Source organism: Photinus pyralis, unplaced genomic scaffold (genome assembly GCF_008802855.1).
Source record: "Photinus pyralis isolate 1611_PpyrPB1 unplaced genomic scaffold, Ppyr1.3 Ppyr1.4_LG1, whole genome shotgun sequence".
Classification (NCBI taxonomy): Eukaryota; Metazoa; Arthropoda; class Insecta; order Coleoptera; family Lampyridae; genus Photinus; species Photinus pyralis.
The window spans coordinates 63,598,133-63,616,707 of NW_022170249.1; the positions used below are offsets into that span (position 1 = coordinate 63,598,133).

General features: G+C 39.1%; 3 protein-coding genes across 3 annotated transcripts; 2 read left to right on the forward strand and 1 right to left on the reverse strand.

Moving 5' to 3' along the window:
- The first annotated feature begins 7,568 nt into the window (after positions 1 to 7,568).
- Positions 7,569 to 8,819, forward strand: LOC116165811. Its single transcript, XM_031480504.1, has one exon. It carries the CDS (start codon positions 7,569 to 7,571, stop codon positions 8,817 to 8,819), a length of 1,251 nt encoding a protein of 416 aa, XP_031336364.1.
- Positions 8,820 to 13,281: 4,462 nt separating this feature from the next.
- Positions 13,282 to 15,483, reverse strand: LOC116165830 (probable DNA polymerase). Its single transcript, XM_031480520.1, has one exon. The coding sequence runs from the start codon at positions 15,481 to 15,483 to the stop codon at positions 13,282 to 13,284; it is 2,202 nt and encodes a 733-aa protein (XP_031336380.1).
- Positions 15,484 to 16,505: 1,022 nt separating this feature from the next.
- Positions 16,506 to 18,559, forward strand: LOC116158937 (myb-related transcription factor, partner of profilin-like). Its single transcript, XM_031471813.1, has 4 exons — positions 16,506 to 17,701; positions 17,787 to 17,879; positions 17,939 to 18,070; positions 18,135 to 18,559. Exons 1-4 carry the CDS (start codon positions 17,442 to 17,444, stop codon positions 18,334 to 18,336), a joined length of 687 nt encoding a protein of 228 aa, XP_031327673.1. The 5' UTR covers positions 16,506 to 17,441; the 3' UTR covers positions 18,337 to 18,559.
- The last annotated feature ends 16 nt before the right edge of the window (positions 18,560 to 18,575 follow it).

Here is an 18,575-nt window from a genome sequence, read left to right on the forward strand (position 1 = left end):
AAAAAAAATGCGCTATTGTGGCCACTTCGTCCGTCCGTCCGTCCGTCCGCTAACTTTGCGACGCTACTAGTTTTTTATCTTAAGAGCTATTGTTCTACTTTTTTCGCTATTTGGTTCGTTATGGTGTCGAGTCTTGTACCAGGGAAGGAATTTTTTCTGTACCGCTTACAAAAAAAGTTATTGTAAAAAAAACAAAAAACCGTTTTTTACATGTTCCATAATTTTACCCTTTTGCCGTTTATTAACGATCCTAAGAGATCGTTTATAATTTTGCATTGCTATCTGTCGCCTGCCGGTTGGTCTCTCCGTCTGTTCCTTTGTCTGTCTGCCCATCTATCTGTCCGTGTGAACGATAACTTTGTTTAGAAATGTTCGATCGCTTTTACATCTCCGTTAGTTATGAACTGAATTGCATGAAATTCAATATGGGCATAGCTTTAGCCATATAATACGCAATGCCAAAAGTTGAATCGAATCGATTCAAAATTCACAGTGCCCTTTTCGCATCTCGACCATTTATAAACCGAATTGCAAACTTTTTTACTTATAAAAGTATTTGAATGAAATTTGATACATAGGCACTTGGAATAAAGGAAAATCAAACGCCAATTTCAAAATTTGGTTTTGCGCATGCGCAGTGCCAACTTTTTTATTTATGGAAGAATTTAAACGAAATTTGATACATAGGCACTTGGGATAAAGGAAAATCAAACGCCAATTTCAAAATTTGGTTTTGCGCATGCGCAGTGCCAACTTTTTTATTTATGGAAGAATTTAAACGAAATTTGATACATAGGCACTGGGTATAAAGGAAAATCAAACGCCAATTTCAAAATTTGGTTTTGCGCATGCGCAGTGCCAACTTTTTTATTTATGGAAGAATTTAAACGAAATTTGATACATAGGCACTTGGAATAAAGGAAAATCTAACATTAGTTTTAAAATTTAGGTTTGCGCATGCGCAGTTCCAACTTTCTTATTTAGAAAAGCATTGAAATGAAATTCTTTCTCATAAACTGAAATTGAAGTAGCACGTCAACAATGGATTGCCCATGTGCAACGCTATCTTTCATATTTGTGGCCGGATTTTTACGATTTTAACAGAAGTTGCATCTTACAAATGGGAAATGAATGCAAGTGGAAATGCGCTTTATGTAAATCGTTTACGATTACTTTTTAACTTGTTCGTTTATGTTGTCAAGTAAATTGTTTAGAGTATTAGCTGAGCAACTGGATTTTTTTCCATAAAATGTTCTCACGTCCATTTTTAATTTGATACTAGAAACAATATTATTAATTGGTAACATAAATACTGCCAAATGTGGCGCAAGAAAGAACTTTATCCATTAGTGACATAAATACAGCCAAGTTCCATTATTGGAACATATCAAAAATGGGGGCTATTAGGTAAATTAAATTGGAGATTAAGCATTTGCCGATTTATTTATGTATTATATAAGCTCTAAGGAAAATGTATACTCACCCATTCACAATGTTTCACAAAACACAGAAACTAAGAATATCTAGAGGTAACGCTAACGTATCTACACGTAAATTTTGAAATCAAACACGTGACAAAAACCGTTCAAGTGAAAACAGACTGCAAATTCGTCATACACGTGTTCTACCAACATTTAGAAGAAATATATTTCATCAGTCTTAAAACTTATAGTTCCCTCTGGTAATGAATAGCGAAATTATGAAGTGTTCCAAAATTGGAACATGTACGCTCAGGATAATAACAGGCGCCTTATGCGGTTTCTACTGCTCAGTTGCAAAAAAATCCATGGGAATTTTAATACTAACTGGATATCATTCACTTCCGGCTTTCGATATGAATTAGTAAAAAGACTCAGATAAAAGAGTTGAGCTTGTAAGCAAGTGCACGAGTCGAAACACATTCCGAAACATAAAGAAGAATCTTCATTTGTCTGACAAGTGATTTCAATAAAACGTGATAAATTTGCGCCCCCTATTTTCTGTGATGAACAACTGATTTTTACAGTTTAGAGGGCACATTTAGGAAAAGTGTTAATAGTACCGATACAATTACTTCTGATGGTCTCGATTGAAACTGAAAATCCATATATTGAAAATGTTCACAGCAATCTGTTTACACCCAAGCAGCTATTCAAATCAATTGTGAGCCTTGAGATATGCGACATTATTTTGCGTGAAACAAATCGAAAGACCAAAAAAGTTTGTGATGCTTATAATTGGTGCAAAGATTTCTAAATGCTTCAGTACGACCACCACAAGTCCTATAATTGGATTTATTTTCTGTTGGATATATATATATATATATATATATAAACAAAGAAAATTTAGAAGGGTGTGGTGGATGCTATGCCACTGATACGTGCAACAATGTCTCGTGATCGTTTTAAGATGATGCTACGCTTCATTAGATTTGACGATTAACCCACGTCAAGAACAGCAAAAAGAAGATAAAGTTGCACCAATACGAGATATCTGGACAATGCCCAATAAAAATTTACAGCAAATGTATAACTATTGATGAGCGGTTGTTTCCATTTAGAGGTTGCACCAAATTCATGCAATATATGTCATCCGAACCCGCTAAGTACGGTATCAAAGTATCCCTTGCAAGGCCATAACTACACTGGAAAACAAGCAGAAGATCCGCGACAGGTTAACGTTGGTGAGAGAACGGTTTTAGATCTCGTCTCTCTATAAAGGTTCTGGGCGAAACCTTACAACCGATAATTTTTCTACACCCATTAGAGCTTGCTAAAGTGAGAATTCGTGGAACACGATTTTAATTGCAACCGTTAGAAAAAATAAGAGGTTCCTGGTACAGGTCGGTCGAAACAACAGGAAAATTCGTCTACCGATGAAGAGGATAGTGTACCAAATGACTCCCATGCAGATGGTAGTTATTGGGTGGAACATGAGGAGGATGACAATGTTCAAGGAAGCGTTGGGAGACTTCGTAGTTTTAAAATTTACGTATGGCGAGGCACCACGTGGGGAAAGCAGTTCCTTTTTAAGGAAATAGTGCAACCCTCAGCTACTTCCGATGGGTCCTAAGGATCCAACCGAATTTTTAAATTGATTTATTTTCCTTAATACTTTTGTACCGCACTGTACTTTTCCACTCTAATGAGTAATGACTACTTCGATTACCAAGTACTGCAGTAGTAATATATGGCCGATTCTAAATCTCACTAGATGAAAATCCCTAGAAAAGTCACTAAAATTGAGTGGTTCTGAACTGTGGTAGCGAGGTTTGCGCCTGTGCTAACGTCAAGGGGTCGAGGTTTTGCGCTCCAGATAAAGTATCGGAGGTTTGCGCCTGTGCTAAGGTCAAGGGGGTCGAGGTTTGCGCTCGAGATAAAGTATCGGAGGTTTGCGTCCGAGCTAAAGTAATTTGGTTTGCGCCTGAGGGGTCTTGTCGATGGTAGTGTACGGCCGATTCTAAATCACACTATATTCTAAATATGACTGGTGGTGGGGATTGGCGCTTATATAAGCCTCTATATGGTCGTTACAAGGTATACATGTATTAAAGATGTCGTGGATGGCATATGCTGAGCAATCATGGACCAAATCTGTCGATTTCGTGACGGCCGTGAGACGCCTTAAGCAGCATTTTTCTGCATTAACATTTGATGCAGAGCACGAGGCGATATATGGACGCGGTGAATACAGCCCAGAGGAGTGCCAAGCTATTGCAGCCAAGTATGAGTTAGGAGAGGCAATATGTGACAGTTACTTAAGCTATAAAATATGTGACGAGTGCATTATCCGGAAACTAAGGGATGCAAAGTTGGAGCAGTTTAGTGAACAGTTGCAAGCGTGGAAGGATGAATCTTCAGAATCCGGTGAAGAGTGTTAAATTCAATGAATTCAATAATAGAGCATATGTAATGGTGACGTGGCATTTTGCTTATTGGGCAGCAAGGAAAGGTCCATGGGAAACTGTAGCAGTCGATAGAGTTCGATTCCGACGTAGAATCGAGCAATATCATGCAATAATTTCTCCAGTATTACAAGCGGATCATCGTTCGGCAGTGTATCGCGGTAGATTTCAAGGTCACGAGTTGGAAATATAAGGGTGAGAGGTAGCGATGGTTTCAATCAGTCCAGTGGTGTTATTGAAACAGTTAAAATGGATCTTAACGCACTAAACAACAGTACATTCTGTAAAGTATTCAAAAATGTCAAGGACTTGGAAGTGGGGGAGAAGTTTAGAATTGTGAATGCCGACACCATGAATACAAAATATGGTGATCGAATAGTATTGGAAACTGAAAATTTTAAATGTGTGCTGCCATTACGATTCTATGAATACTTCAAGGAAGGCGATCGCCTGAACGTCCTCAAAGAGTCCTTGAAGACTAGCGATGTATTCATCGAAAGCGCCGGAACAGCGGGAAAAACTACCAATTTAAAATTTATGTAAACAATAGATTAGTTGTTGTTGTTGTTGTTGTTGTTGTGGTAAAATAAAACATAATATTATAGATAATTGTCTTTTCATTTCAAAATAAAATGAATGTCCCATGAAAAAAATACTTCAGTTGTGGAGTGATCGTCGTCGTCGTGTACTTCGCTCTCTCATGAATACACTAAAGAAACTATCATCCATGGCGACGAAAAATAGCTGTAATAGTAACTATTTCACGTGCTCGTGTTGGTGTTGTAGTGATAATGGATATGGATCAACGCCACCATCACCTTCTCAAGTTGAAAATATGCATAGCAAAGCGATTGAGGAACACTTAATCGATTGTACCTCTTACACCCTCTTCGACAGCTTAGATAATTCAAAATACATTGAAATCGGCTACAGTACACACCTTAACCTTGAACCAATCCTTCGCATCGCATGCGGCAGTGTTATGCTCATGAAAAGGGAAGATTGGGTGACACTTTTAAAATGGCAAACATATCTCGAAATGAAGTTTTTCCGATCACAAGAGATGGAAAGATGGATAGATTGGTCGAATGTGAACGAAGAGAAAGATGTCGAACGAGATCAAAGTTCGGATACACTTAATAGTAATATCACCATCTACTATACCTGGGAGTCAGTGAAAGGGACTACTGAAAAAATGTTAAAGAGTGTAAGAATACAATGTGGCAACAGCAGCTCTCAATATTGCACGATGGGAAAGAACGATATTGAAGAATTGTTTAATTTGAAAAATATAATCAACTATCGATTTGATTTACTGGAATCATACGCTCTGTCCTGTTTCTATCAAGATTTTATCGAACAGGTGATTAACTACCGTCACTTTCGTAAAATGGAGTTTGGTGACGACGATGAGGAGGACGATGACGACTTCATCTATCGCGATATTGAAGATGTGCTAAACTATAAGAATAATGTAAATTCTCACAATACAGTGTGCATGATGGAAATACTACACTATAGACCTACTTATTTAATGTATCATATATATCAACCTCCTCAATAAACGGTTACTGCAGTTGAGCATTTTCATTGTGCCTAGATTTCCCTATAAATATGCCACCGCATTGTATAATGCCAATAATGTTGAATCGGAAGCGGAAGTGTGCGGATGGGAGGGGCTTGGTTAATACTCTCATAAACAAACTTCCAGTTGAACTACATCTTCCCGGATATCAATACTGCGGTCCTGGTACTAAACTAGACAAAAGACTAAAGCGAGGTGATCCCGGCATAAACCCACTAGACGCTCAGTGCAAAGAGCACGATATTAGCTATAGGGATAACCAAGACTTGGAAGGTCGACATCGAGCAGATCGAGTTCTAGAGCGGAAAGCTTGGGAACGGTTAAAAGCTTCTAACGCCAAGTTAGGGGAACGAGCAGCGGCTCTTACAGTGGGCGCCATCATGAAGGTAAAACGAAAGTTGGGGATGGGAGTGAAGAAAAAGAAGAAGAAGAGTAGTTTATTGAACTTGCGCAGGACGATTGCTAAGAAAATGAGGAAAAGCGGCAATACCACGGATATGATAAAGTCAGCTGTTACCGCAGCAAATATGGCCATAAAAAGTTTAGGTGGTAGAAAAAATGTAAGCGTACCTAGAGTTATTCCCATACCAAAACAGGGTGGGTTTTTACCATTTTTGATACCCCTTTTCGCCGGTTTATCGGCAGTGGGAGCTTTAGCCGGCGGCGCGGCAGGCATTGCTAAAGCAGTTAATGCATCTCGTGACGCACGTAAAATGCAAGATGAAACTTCACGCCATAATCGCACGATGGAATCGATCGCTATAGGAAATAAAAGTGGCGGTGCGCTGTATTTGAAACCTTACAAATCGGGAGGCAGTTTGGCGTTGCATTTAAAAAAAAAAAAACTTCAAAAAATTGCCAAAGCGGCCGTTAACAGATGTAGATCTACGTAAGCACGCAAAAGGGTGTGTACCATACTTTAGGGACGTGTTTATGCGAGATAATATGCCTATATCGCCATGGAAAAATGAATCCGGGGTTATTAATTTAGATAGTCAAAGGGGGCGTGGCACTCATTGGGTCTCGTACAAAAAACGTAGTAGACGAGTTTGGTACTATGATAGTTTCGGTAATATTCCACCACCACGAGAAGTGATCGAGTATTTCCGCGACTGTAAAATCTATTATAATTATGGACAAGAGCAACAATTTGGTACAACGAATTGCGGCCATCTGTGCTTAAAATTTCTGTATAAATAACACGAACACTGACTAAGCGAGCAGTAGCGGTAATCATGTCGACGACGTTCAGCATAGAGGGCGTTGGAAATACGGCGAGTCACGATTTCTATCCACCCATTGAACTTCCTTCGGGGAAAATGTACGTTATCGGGATGGTGGGGTTTTATGGCTGTAACAGCATAAGAAACATTCACGAGGGAAACGATAAGTTTTACTATAAAACTGATTCAAATAGCTCAATAGACTCCAAGGCAATAATAACAATTAATAATAACAATTCCGCATGGTGCTTACGAGTGGAAGCGAGTATATAAAAGCTCACATTCCTACAAGTCGCTTTAGTCTACGTGCAAATAACAATACGCTCAAGTGCGAACTTAATTGCGAATTTGATATAGATTTCACTCCAAGAGACTGCATAGGGCGCATGCTCGGTTTTGAATCGAGGATATTGGAAGCGAACGTTCTACATACATCTGCTTTAGATATTCAAATCATTAAGCACACTAACATTCACATAGAGTGCAATCTCATTACGGGATCCTATCGAAACGGAAATCGCGCTAAGGTCCTTTACGAAATAGACGTTTCCGTTCCACCAGGTTACCGCTTAGATAAAATTCCTAGTAATACTCAATATCTGGAAGTAAATACCAGTAGAATTAGCAATATAACTATAAATTTGACTAATCAAAAGGGTGAACCGATCGATTTCGGGGAAAGTGAACCGTTTACAGTACGATTAGAGTTAAAAGAATATGGGGTTACGTATTAATCAAGGTCCATTGCCATCCTTCCTCGACGCTATAAATAAACGAGATAACCGGAAATCGAGTTATTCTCAATCGAGACAGAGCCCGAGCACATTAACGCTAGTAGAAAAATCTTTTTTGGAATCCATTGGCCTGAAAGTGCAAAATGGCGGCGGCAGCAGACTCGTTAAACGTCTTTCAAAGCGTACACTTTGACGAAACGATTGTTAAATCCGATATTCACACCTATCTTCCATACGGAGGATCTTCGGATTACGGACTTTCCAGTGAAATACGAATATTAATTCAAAATCAAGAGCTGATAAGCGCCACCTACGACAGTTTTTTGTACTTGGAAGGAAAAATTGAATGGAGTCAACCGGAAGGAGAGGGCGCCATCGTAAAGACATGCAACCTAACAAACAATTTCGCGCCATTCCTTTTCGAAGAAATCCGCTATGAGTTGGGTGGTCAGAAAGTGGATGTATGCAGGAATCCTGGTATTACATCCTCACTGAAGGGATACGTATCGTATACGTCTACTGAAAGCAAAGGTCTTAAACATTTGGGGTGGTCACCCACCGATGAATCCCTTCAAGTAGATTTCAATAAGAGCAACAAGGAGAAGCATTTCGCTGTTTGCATTCCGCTAAAACACATATTCGGATGCATGGAGGACTATCGACAGGTTATCGTAAACATGCGACAAGAATTGGTATTAATTCGTGCTAGAAGCGATGCCAATTGCTACATCGGTACCGCCGACGATGCAACAATAACATTAACAAAAATTCAATGGAAAGTTCCTCACGTGACCGTTAGCGATAGCGCCAAAATTAGCCTATACGAACGCATCAATAAAGATGCTATAATCACAATGCCATTTCGTCAATGGGAACTGTACGAATTGCCCGCTTTAAAACAGGCACAGTCGGATATATGGCCAATCAAAACTTCAACTCAACTAGAGAAACCACGATGGATAATTGTGGCATTTCAACGAAGCGGTAAAAAGTTTTCACACGAAGCAAGAGCCGCCAATTTCGATAACATCAATATTCGAAATTTAAAACTGCATCTCAACTCGGAAAGTTATCCGTACGAAGCGATGCATTTAGATTTTAATGCCAACAAATACATCATTGCATATCAAAACTATTTAAACTTTCGGCGCGATTATTACTCGAAAGATGAGCATCAAGACGCCCTCTTTGACTATTTGTATTTTAAAAGTTGCCCCATCTTTGTGCTGGACTGTTCAAAGCAAAACGAATCTCTGAAGCATTCGACGGTAGATGTTAAGTTGGAAATGGAGTCGATGGAGGCCTTCGAGGCGGGAACGGTTGCCTATTGTCTGATCCTGCACGACGCACTAATTCAATACAATCCTCTGACCGGGGAAGTGAAGAAACTATAATTTGTATTTATTTAATGTATAAATAAAATGTAATGATAAAAAATGTTCGTAGTCTTATTTCAACCGCGACCCCAAAATGAAGGTAGTGATGCAGAAGCAAAAGCTGCTCGTTCAAAATCTCGACATGACGCCAAATGTGGACCACAAAAAAACCCATGGCGTATTACTTCCAAACAGCGTAAGATGCGTCATTTGTGGGCCGTCCAATTGTGGTAAAACGAATACGATGCTCAGTCTGCTAACTGAACCTAATGGCCTACGCTTCAAACACGTGTACGTCTATTCCAAATCGCTGAATCAGGACAAATACAGGGTTTTGGGGGAAATTTTGCAACCAATGAAGGACATTGGCTTCTTCACATTCAGCAAGAACGCTGACATTATGGAGCCCAGTGCTGCCAAACCTAATTCAGTTTTTATCTTTGACGATATCGCTTGTGAAAAGCAGGATAACATTAGAGCGTACTTTTCAATGGGCAGGCATAACGCCATCGATTGTTTCTACTTGGGTCAGACGTATTCTAAAATTCCTAAACAATTGATTAGAGATAATGCTAATTTAATTGTCCTATTCGAACAGGACGACTTGAATTTGCGACATATTTATGAAGATCACGTCGCACCCATAATAACCATGCAGCTGTTTCGAGAGATGTGTTCGGAAAGCTGGCGAAACCCGTATGGGTTTATGGTGATAAATAAGGATGCCGATGTGCAAAACGGTCGTTTCAGGAAAGGCTTCGATCACTATATAATACCGTGAAAACATGTTTATTGTTCAGTTCAACTGTAACGGCTTTAACAGCTTTAACAGCTCTAACAGCTCTAACAGCTTACAGTTTTAACAGCTGAACAGCTTTAACATCTGAACAGCTTTACGAACAGCTGAACAGCTTTAACGAACATCTGAACGGCTTTACGAACAGCTGAACAGCTTTAACGAACAGCTGAACAGCTTTAACAGCTGAACAGCTTAACAGCTTTATTGGGGAACAGACCCTGTTCCAGTTGATCTGTTCATTTCATATCGGTTTACCTGTTCCGTTGATCATGGATAATAAGGAGATGGCCTTGAAACGAAGAATAGTTCAGGCGCGTAAAGCGATACAGCAAAAGTACAATCGTCTCAAAGCGGATCGTTTTATTAAAGAAGTGGAATTTGTACGAACGTATAAACCGCTAATTCAACCGCTAGCTCAGATCGTAAAGAAAATCGAACCGCCATCATCGGTTATAGAAACGAAAAAGGAGGAGCCATCAGAGGACGAAGTATTTACATCACCCCCTAAAAAACGTCAATCTCCTGTAAAAAGAAAGTCACCACAACAACGTACGACTCCTGCGATACCTTATTACTCGCGAATGAGACGAAGGCCCTCTTCCCTTACCGAGATCAGTCCGCTGGCTAGACTTCCCTACTTTCAAAAATATCCGCCAACTGATATTAGTCCTATGGTTAGACCTTTTCACCCCACGGCTACTCCATCATTGAGACAGCCGCCATCATTTCTACAGAGTACAGTGATAGGAGAGCATCAACTGGAGGAAGAAGAAGACGAGTCCTCTATTGCATCAGAATCATCTGCTTCATTACTTGATATGCAAGGTTCGCAAGCCTTTTTGGAACAATACAAACACCTACCACGTATATACGTTGAGCGCATGATAAGAGATACGAGTAATGCAATTGACAGCACCTTTGGAATTCATTATAATGTCGAAACGGATAAGTGGCGAATGGGCAAGACGGAGGTGACGATAGATGACGAAGATTTGGTCATTAACGGGGTCCGGTACAAAGGTACTGCAGGGCTATACGAACTTATCATCATGAATGAACCGGACGAATCGCTAGTATCCAAGCAGGATAGAAGTAACTATAAGCAGATAATAATAGCAACTCATGTCGCACGGCGCAATTACGACCCCACCGAACAGATTCGTGGCAATAAGAGCAAAAAGTATACGCTGATAATAAAGCCTCTACTGAAGGAGGAGGAAGCGGCGAATAGGGGGCGTGCGAAATCGGGAAGCGGTGTTACTCTATTCAAGGAACTCGACCGACCGATCGAATACAAATACTGGAATAGCGTGCATGAATTGATTAGGGACCTAGAGGTTTTATGGGGTGAAAAAATGGCAGGCAACACAGGAGTACAAAATGATATAATATCGATTGTGGAAGAGCTATACGAAGAGGGTTACATACAAAAGCCCACGCAGCGATTTTTACGTCAACTAGTATAAATACCCCATTTCCGTCTTCCCCGCCTACATTCATCATGGATAAATTCGGACGTTCTCATACCCATGCTCAATTTGGAAAATTGCTAAAGACAAAATTTTCCATTACCGACGATACTATAAATGTGGAACGTAAGAGACTAAGTAATGTTGAGGATCCTATTGAACGTCATGATGCTCTAACCTTACAACATTACCTATCAACAAGACTGGATCTCAATGGAAATCGTTTGATGAATGTGGCCGATCCAGTAGACGATGGCGATGCCATAAATAGAGGATACTTCATGTATTACATGCAGATTGCGAAAGTACCTGTAGACGGTCTTCGTAATTACGTGGAGGCACTAGAGGAAGAGTTGAAGGCGGTCAAAGCAACCCTACATAAACTAATAGAGGATGCAGCAAGTGGTAAATGAGCTACATAAAGCAGCACGAAAAAACTTCCCACGTAGACGTACCATCATTAAGGGATTTGATGATCTTTGGCAAGCCGATTTGGCCGAATTTATACCTTACGCTAAACAGAATAAAGGCTACAAATACATACTGGTAGTTATCGATTGTTTCTCAAAATATCTGTGGACGAGAGGACTGAAGACTAAAACGGGTGAGGAGGTGACAAAAGCCATACAGGCTATTTTCAAAACTACCAGACGTAGACCGAAAAATCTACAGACCGATGCGGGGAAGGAATTCTACAACAAATCATTTGACAAACTGATGGCGCGAGAACAGATTAATCACTATTCCACGTACAGTACAAAAAAGGCTGCCATAGCCGAAAGAACAATTAGGACGATCAAAAATTATTTATACCGACAGTTTAGTCTACGTGGAAAATATGTATGGATTGATGCAATTGAATCAATCACGAGCGAGTATAATAATCGTAAACATCGAACAACGGGGATGAAGCCGATCGAAGTAAAGGCCGATACACAGCTGAAGGCCTACAGCCACATCAAGCTCTTCAACAAGAGACATCGTTTTAATGTTGGCGATGTAGTTCGAATTAGTAAGCACAAGAGTGTGTTCGCCAAGGGATATACTTCGAACTGGTCCAGTGAACTGTTTAAAATTGCAAAAGTGCAAATAACCAATCCGGTGACGTACTTGCTGGAAGACATGAAAGGAAAGCCGATATTGGGAGGCTTTTATGAGCAGGAACTGCAAAAAGCTAAATATTCCGATATCTATTTGGTGGAGAAGGTGCTGCGACGTAAGAAAGATAAAGTGTACGTCAAGTGGTGGGGACTGGACGAAAAATCTTGGATAGAAAATGATAATATCGTATTGTAATTTTCGCTGTAAATTAATAAATAAAGAAAACAAAAGCTTTTTTGATCTTTTTTTATTTTTCCTTCCAATTACCATACAACATATTTTTCATTTTTTCTAGTAAAGCTATCGTTATTGACAATTTTTTTAAGAATATCGTACGTTTTCTGGTAATCGTTCAGCAGCGTCGAGGGCCATACGCTGCTATCTGGCCCACACCTCCAACCCAGTAGAGCGTTAGGATCTTGTGTACCGGTTCTTATATTTTTCAATAGCCACTCGTAGATTTTCCGATGGCGAGCATCTTGCCGTGGACTAAAATTATACCTAACATTCGACTCTTGGCAAACATCAATAAATATTTGCAGCGCATTAAAGTTTGCGTATTCTGCCGCTGTGCATATAGCATCGTTAATGACATACGAACTATCTTTATACATACTACTATTAAATACATTATTTACACTATTTGCTCTTAAATCTGCTATAAAAGTTGTAAAATACAATGGTACACTAGGAGCATGAGCGTCAGCAAAACGATCACCGTTTACACGGGAATAATGGTTCATTAAATTATCCAATTCAATCTTTTTATGAAATAGTAATTTAACCATTTCCTTGCACACATTTTTTGATATTGCGCACCAGTTAAAACACTCATCCGGAATAACAATGCGCTGTAAAATGTTGTTAATGAAGAAGTAAGTCTCGATAGAGAACGAAGTGGTGTTTAATATAGCGCACTTTAAATGTCCGAAGTATATTGCGTGCGAAGCACGAAAAATGTCTTGTTCCAATTTTCGATCATTACTTTCCATGCTACTATTACTGCTACTACTGCTGTTGCTCGTCATCACACACACACGCACACACCTAAATTAACAGAAAAAGAAAATTATAACACAAGGTGAAAGAGGGTTGTGGAATATTGATACAATTAAGTGAGAGAGTTATATCCCCAAGGACGAGTGTTAATACAATCGGGATCAATTTGTCGTTTATCGTCATGTGGGCTTAAAACAATCTTGTTCTGTTCAATGGTGAATACTGCATGTTTTTGCGATTTTATTAGATGCTGAGACCGTTTCAAGATTGCATCGTTAAACAAACAGTTTTTGTAGTCCTCTAAAGTCAGTTCACGGATACTGGCGAAAGTTGCACCTTTTGATTTTTTCAATACTTTACCGTCTACATAATAAGCATACATTTTTGCCCTTAGCCCTACGAACTCTAACATTATTTTACCATTGTTCTCGTCTTTCATCAGACCGGGAACTTTTTTGTTAACCAGGGGTATGCCAAAAGCGTTATTAGGACTATAAGCCGAAGTATCAAATCGAGCAATGTTTTCTCTTATCGACTGATAAATGTCGGAAACTGCGAATGAGTATATCAAGCTATCAGTGTCGGTGTATAAGAGTTTTGCGCGATTTTTGAATTCCCTTAAAACAAAATTGTAGTGAAAATCGTAAAGAAACGTTTTTGAAACGTCTAAAACTGCTAAACCGGCATAAATAGGTTTATTGAGCAGCACTTCTAAACGGTTCATTTCTATAATGGCTATGTCCTCATTATCGCCGAAAAGAGTGCAACTGTTAAAGTTCGGCTTCGATATATACGCCCCAGCGCCGTACCGTCCTTCCCATGTCGTTACCAAATGCACATCTTTATATTTCCTTACATTTTCCATTAGTTTTCCATATACACTGTTTACCATTAGCTTGTAAAAGTGTATCTCAAATTCATTACTAGATTCTTGCCGCTTTTGCGTATTTAAATCGATATACTTTTTTAACCAAGGCGATTGTCGAAATTTTAATACGCGATTAATTTTGACGAGTTCTAATCCCTGCTTTATGTACAGTTTCAAATTTCTATAATGCAACACATAGTTCTGTTTCGAATACAATGTTAGCATTAATTTCTTAAAATTAGAATGAGGAGGGTTTCTGTGCTCTGGTGCCAGAGGAAGATCATTATGCAATTGATGGAGATTGGGCGGATAATTTAAGTCGCAATCCAAAATGTAACCGATTTCTGCATCATCAGGGTGGTTCAATATATCTAACGTTTCAAAAGCATCGTCATCTACAAAGGAAAACTCTCCGTAGGGCAAAAATTCACACATTGTGGCACCATACAGGGAATTGACATCAAAATACATCAAGTAGATCGATTCAAGATCTGGACGATAGTCATCTTTCATGTATTTATTGTTAGCCTTCGCGTATCTAGTGGAACATTGAGTGATACCACCTCGAATACCCTTCTCAATGAACATAACTTGATCAATATCTGTTAGAAGTTCTAATTTAATCTCGGTAATTTTGAGCATGGCATCGAATGCGAGACCAGGTGCCGTGTAATAATGCAAGGGATCCAGTTTATAAGTTTGTAGACAAGTTTCACGAAAATTTTCAAATATATCCGCTAAAAGTAGCACGTCTGTTTTCAAATACAAATCCGAAAATTGACCGAGGGTTTGAATCGAAAACAAGTTCCATACTTTTAAAGCATGATCATAATCTTCGTCGGTGATGCCTTCGTTACGCAATGTACTAAAAAAATTATCTTTTGGCGGTAACTGAGTTTCGTTTAATTTTTCCCAAGAGTCTACGTATTCGTAGGGAAAAACACCCTTTCGTATGACCAAATTAAACTCGGACTCGTTGCGACTTTGCGAACGCGTTATCGTTTTTTTATCATTTCCTAAATACGATGACAATTTTTCTATGCTACTGCTCATAAACCTAAAGGAGTCGATAAATCGAAAATTAACCTTTGTACCCTCTACGTATTTCGTAAAGGAGATATACTTCTCTTTGTTTAAAGGTAAAAGTTTTATTTGTCCAGGCATACCGGTTGCAAGTTCGCGGATGATGAAATGTGAATCGTATCCACTTAGATTATGAAATACCACCGGTATGGCATGATTATCTTGATAGTTTATATTGCATGCCTGATGTGATGCGCCCCTGTATTTGGACGTAAAATGGCAATGATCTCGGCACCGAATTTCGTTTTCGGAAAACGCCTTCTCGCATATGTGGCAATGAGTGGCGCTCTCGAAATCTTGTTGCTGTTTCTCACTCAATCTTTCCATCGGTCGAGGGTTGTTAATAATTGTATTAGTCCACATCGCGATACTTCGTAGATGGTTAATAAACCAAGTTACGCAATCCTCACCTCTATAGGACCAAAACTTCGAGAGCGATTCGTCATACGCACATTTCAAATAAAAAGCTATGCCGTAAGGTACATGCCTTTGAAATAGGTTAGTGTTTTTCCCTGTATAGTAAATTGTATCACATTTTTCCAAAATGCTTTCTATATCCGCGTAAATTGCAAACGGAACTTTTTCCTTATTAGAATAATGAGAAAACTGTACAATTTTTTCAGATTCTCTAGGCAATCTTACCGCACATTTATTTACTTGATGACAGCGAATTGTATGCTTTTCCAGTAACTGATTCGAAGAGAAGTGATTTAAGCAGATGTTACAGAAAAATTTTGCATGTTCCCTTCTCGACAATTGCGACGATAATAAACGTGATAGGTTTTTTATCCACGCAAAATGATAGTATTTAGAATTAGCGCCATTTGTATCAGATGATAAGACTAGTAAATTGATCGTATCTGCTCGAGGTTCGCGATTTCTACTTAACATAAAAGGAAGTACGTTTCTCTTTTCTAAGCAATACAAGTTAATGGCGAGATTATTCAATCGTTCGAACTTCTTTATATCGGGTACCTTAATAGGGAATTCAATATTTCCACGGTTCAAAACAGCATCGAAATGGGGGTAACTGAAAGGTCTATCGGGGTTAGATTTCGCGGGATAAAGGGCGGAGACGACCGACCACAAAAAACAATACTTGTCATTATTTCTAACATTGATAACCGCTCTCTTAAGTGCTATAAAACGAGGGATTTTAATATAGGTGGAAAAGCGTCCTACTCTAATGGGCATGTATTTATTTATGTTTATTTTTACATATAATACCTCCCTTAAACTCCAGCCAGATTGACACTCTTCAAAGCCCTCAAGCTTCCCTCGCAATCTATCAATTACCTCCTTCCGATACCACTCTTTTAGATTACTACCGACATCAAGAACGCTATTTTTTGTGGCAAACGTCTTGAGATCTATGATAAGATTTTGAGGATGTATGAAATCGCATGCAAGAACCACGTTTACTTTTAGCATGGATTGTCTTAACATTTCCCTAACCTTTCGTGCAATGTTATTAAACGCCCTATCCAAAAATATTAAAGGATCCTTGTATATCGTATTTACAATAATACCGGTAAGTATTCGACTCTGAAAGCAGGAATTTAAAGTTTGCCAAATTAGGGCACGAGATTTGGAACCGTTGTTACTAGAAGGACTGTTAGTAGGGGTATCACTTATTCCACAACCCCCTTTTTTTCCCGAAACCTTTTTCAATTGTTGAAGTAACCTAACCAGATAAAATTTCAAAATTCCTAGATTACTTTCTAAAGTACTGGGGTTTTCTAGGCGATTGTCTAAATGAATTCTATTATTGATTGCATTTTGTATCAATGAAATATTTGTCCTTAATATCGAAATATGTCTCAACATTTCCGGTTTATGTTTTAATAATGAAACAGCTTTTCGGGTCAGCTTAACTATTTCACTACTAAGAATTGCAACGGATGAAGATTCCATTGTCACTACTTACAGGAATTGTCTATCTAAAGAACTATTTCTTTCTCGGAAAAAAGATATGTGAGTACTGATATCCTTGTCACAGACACCTCGCGTACGTACAATCGACACTGTTGATGGTGTATTGCACTCGCACGACGTCCTATACTAGCCGCGGGGGGATTTGAAGATGCAAGTAATGTTAGTATCGTCACCTTATATATAGACCAGGTGTTCAGGGTCAAATATGCACAATCAGCTGCACTAGTGTGGGAAGTATCAGAATCATACGATCTATCGTTCTCACTCATTAACACAATCTTTCTTTAGTTTTTCGCAGACGTTACAACAATTTTACAATATATACTGAAAATTTTCCCCACACTTTATTATTAGTTAGCATCGAGCTCTGCAGTGTAGTAAACGTAATGCCTTTACCTTCACGAAAAATTCCAAAAAAGTCGGACCGCGCGCCGAAAATAAAAAAGGTCGAGATACTGCAATCCTTATTAATAAAACCACCGACAGCGACGACCAAAACTTTAACAAAACGACCACCACCATTGGAGACGAAAAACGCGCCGCCAACACCTAAAATGGATTCAGCGTCTCTGCCAGTAGTAAATAATGGAGGTCCATTATTGGACGAGGAAGTGATAACAATCTATTCGGATAATTCTACAATCGCGTAAGTATACAATATTTATGATTTTTTTCTAAAAGTTATTTTCTACCTCTTTCTCGTTATGTTAAAATGTAATTGCTTTTTACAGAACCGGCAACTTGGGTGATAGTTTGGAGCTAGATCTTCTGTTGGCCCAGTTGGAAGGGGACCCCGCTGCTAGTTTTATGTTCGAACCAGCTCGGTAAGTAAAAATGTATTTTTTCTTTTCTACGTGCTTATGATAAAATTCTCTGATTTCAGAATAATTCCAACACCGATACTATCCCAACCAATGCGGTCGCCTACACCACCACAGCCACCGCTACCACCTGCACCGGTGTTCCCACCTCCTCAGGCAGAACGACCTGTCATGCAAGCGGGCCAAAAACGACCGTAAGTTTATATCACAATACTTATCGAACTCCATCGTAACAGATTATTTTTTTATTGATTACAGTCGCTGCCATGACAACGCCTCGCCGTCTACCAGTAGCGGAAAAATCAAAAAAGGGGGCAAGAATTTAGCAGACATAATGGAGATGGTCGGATCTGACCTGGAGGAAAGCTACAGGGCGGACAAACCTAAGGCGTCGCAGCATGAGGGGATTATGCAACCAAAAACGCCACGGGAGCTAACACTCACCACTTACAGCAGCTGAAAAGCATGGAACCGGTGTACCGGGCCAAGCTGTTGGGGGCGCGTGCCAAGACGCACGAATTGCAACGTCAATTAGATGATGCAAAAAAAGAAAAGAAACGTGTCGAGAAGGACCTTAGTGACATTGAGGACTTTCTCAAGTTCCTAAAATCTAAAAAATAAGTTTTTTATGTAAGTAGGTAATAGTTAATATTGTTAAAGGTAGACATAGGTTTTTTGTATATATAGATTTAAGTAATA

Coding starts and splice junctions, on each gene's coding strand:
- LOC116165811 (XM_031480504.1), top strand. CDS start 7,569: ATGGCGGCGGCAGCAGACTCGTTAAACGTCTTTCAAAGCGTACACTTT.
- LOC116165830 (XM_031480520.1), bottom strand. CDS start 15,483: ATGTGGACTAATACAATTATTAACAACCCTCGACCGATGGAAAGATTG.
- LOC116158937 (XM_031471813.1), top strand. CDS start 17,442: ATGCCTTTACCTTCACGAAAAATTCCAAAAAAGTCGGACCGCGCGCCG. Junction 17,702..17,786: donor TCGGATAATTCTACAATCGC/GTAAGTATACAA, acceptor TGCTTTTTACAG/AACCGGCAACTTGGGTGATA. Junction 17,880..17,938: donor TTTATGTTCGAACCAGCTCG/GTAAGTAAAAAT, acceptor CTCTGATTTCAG/AATAATTCCAACACCGATAC.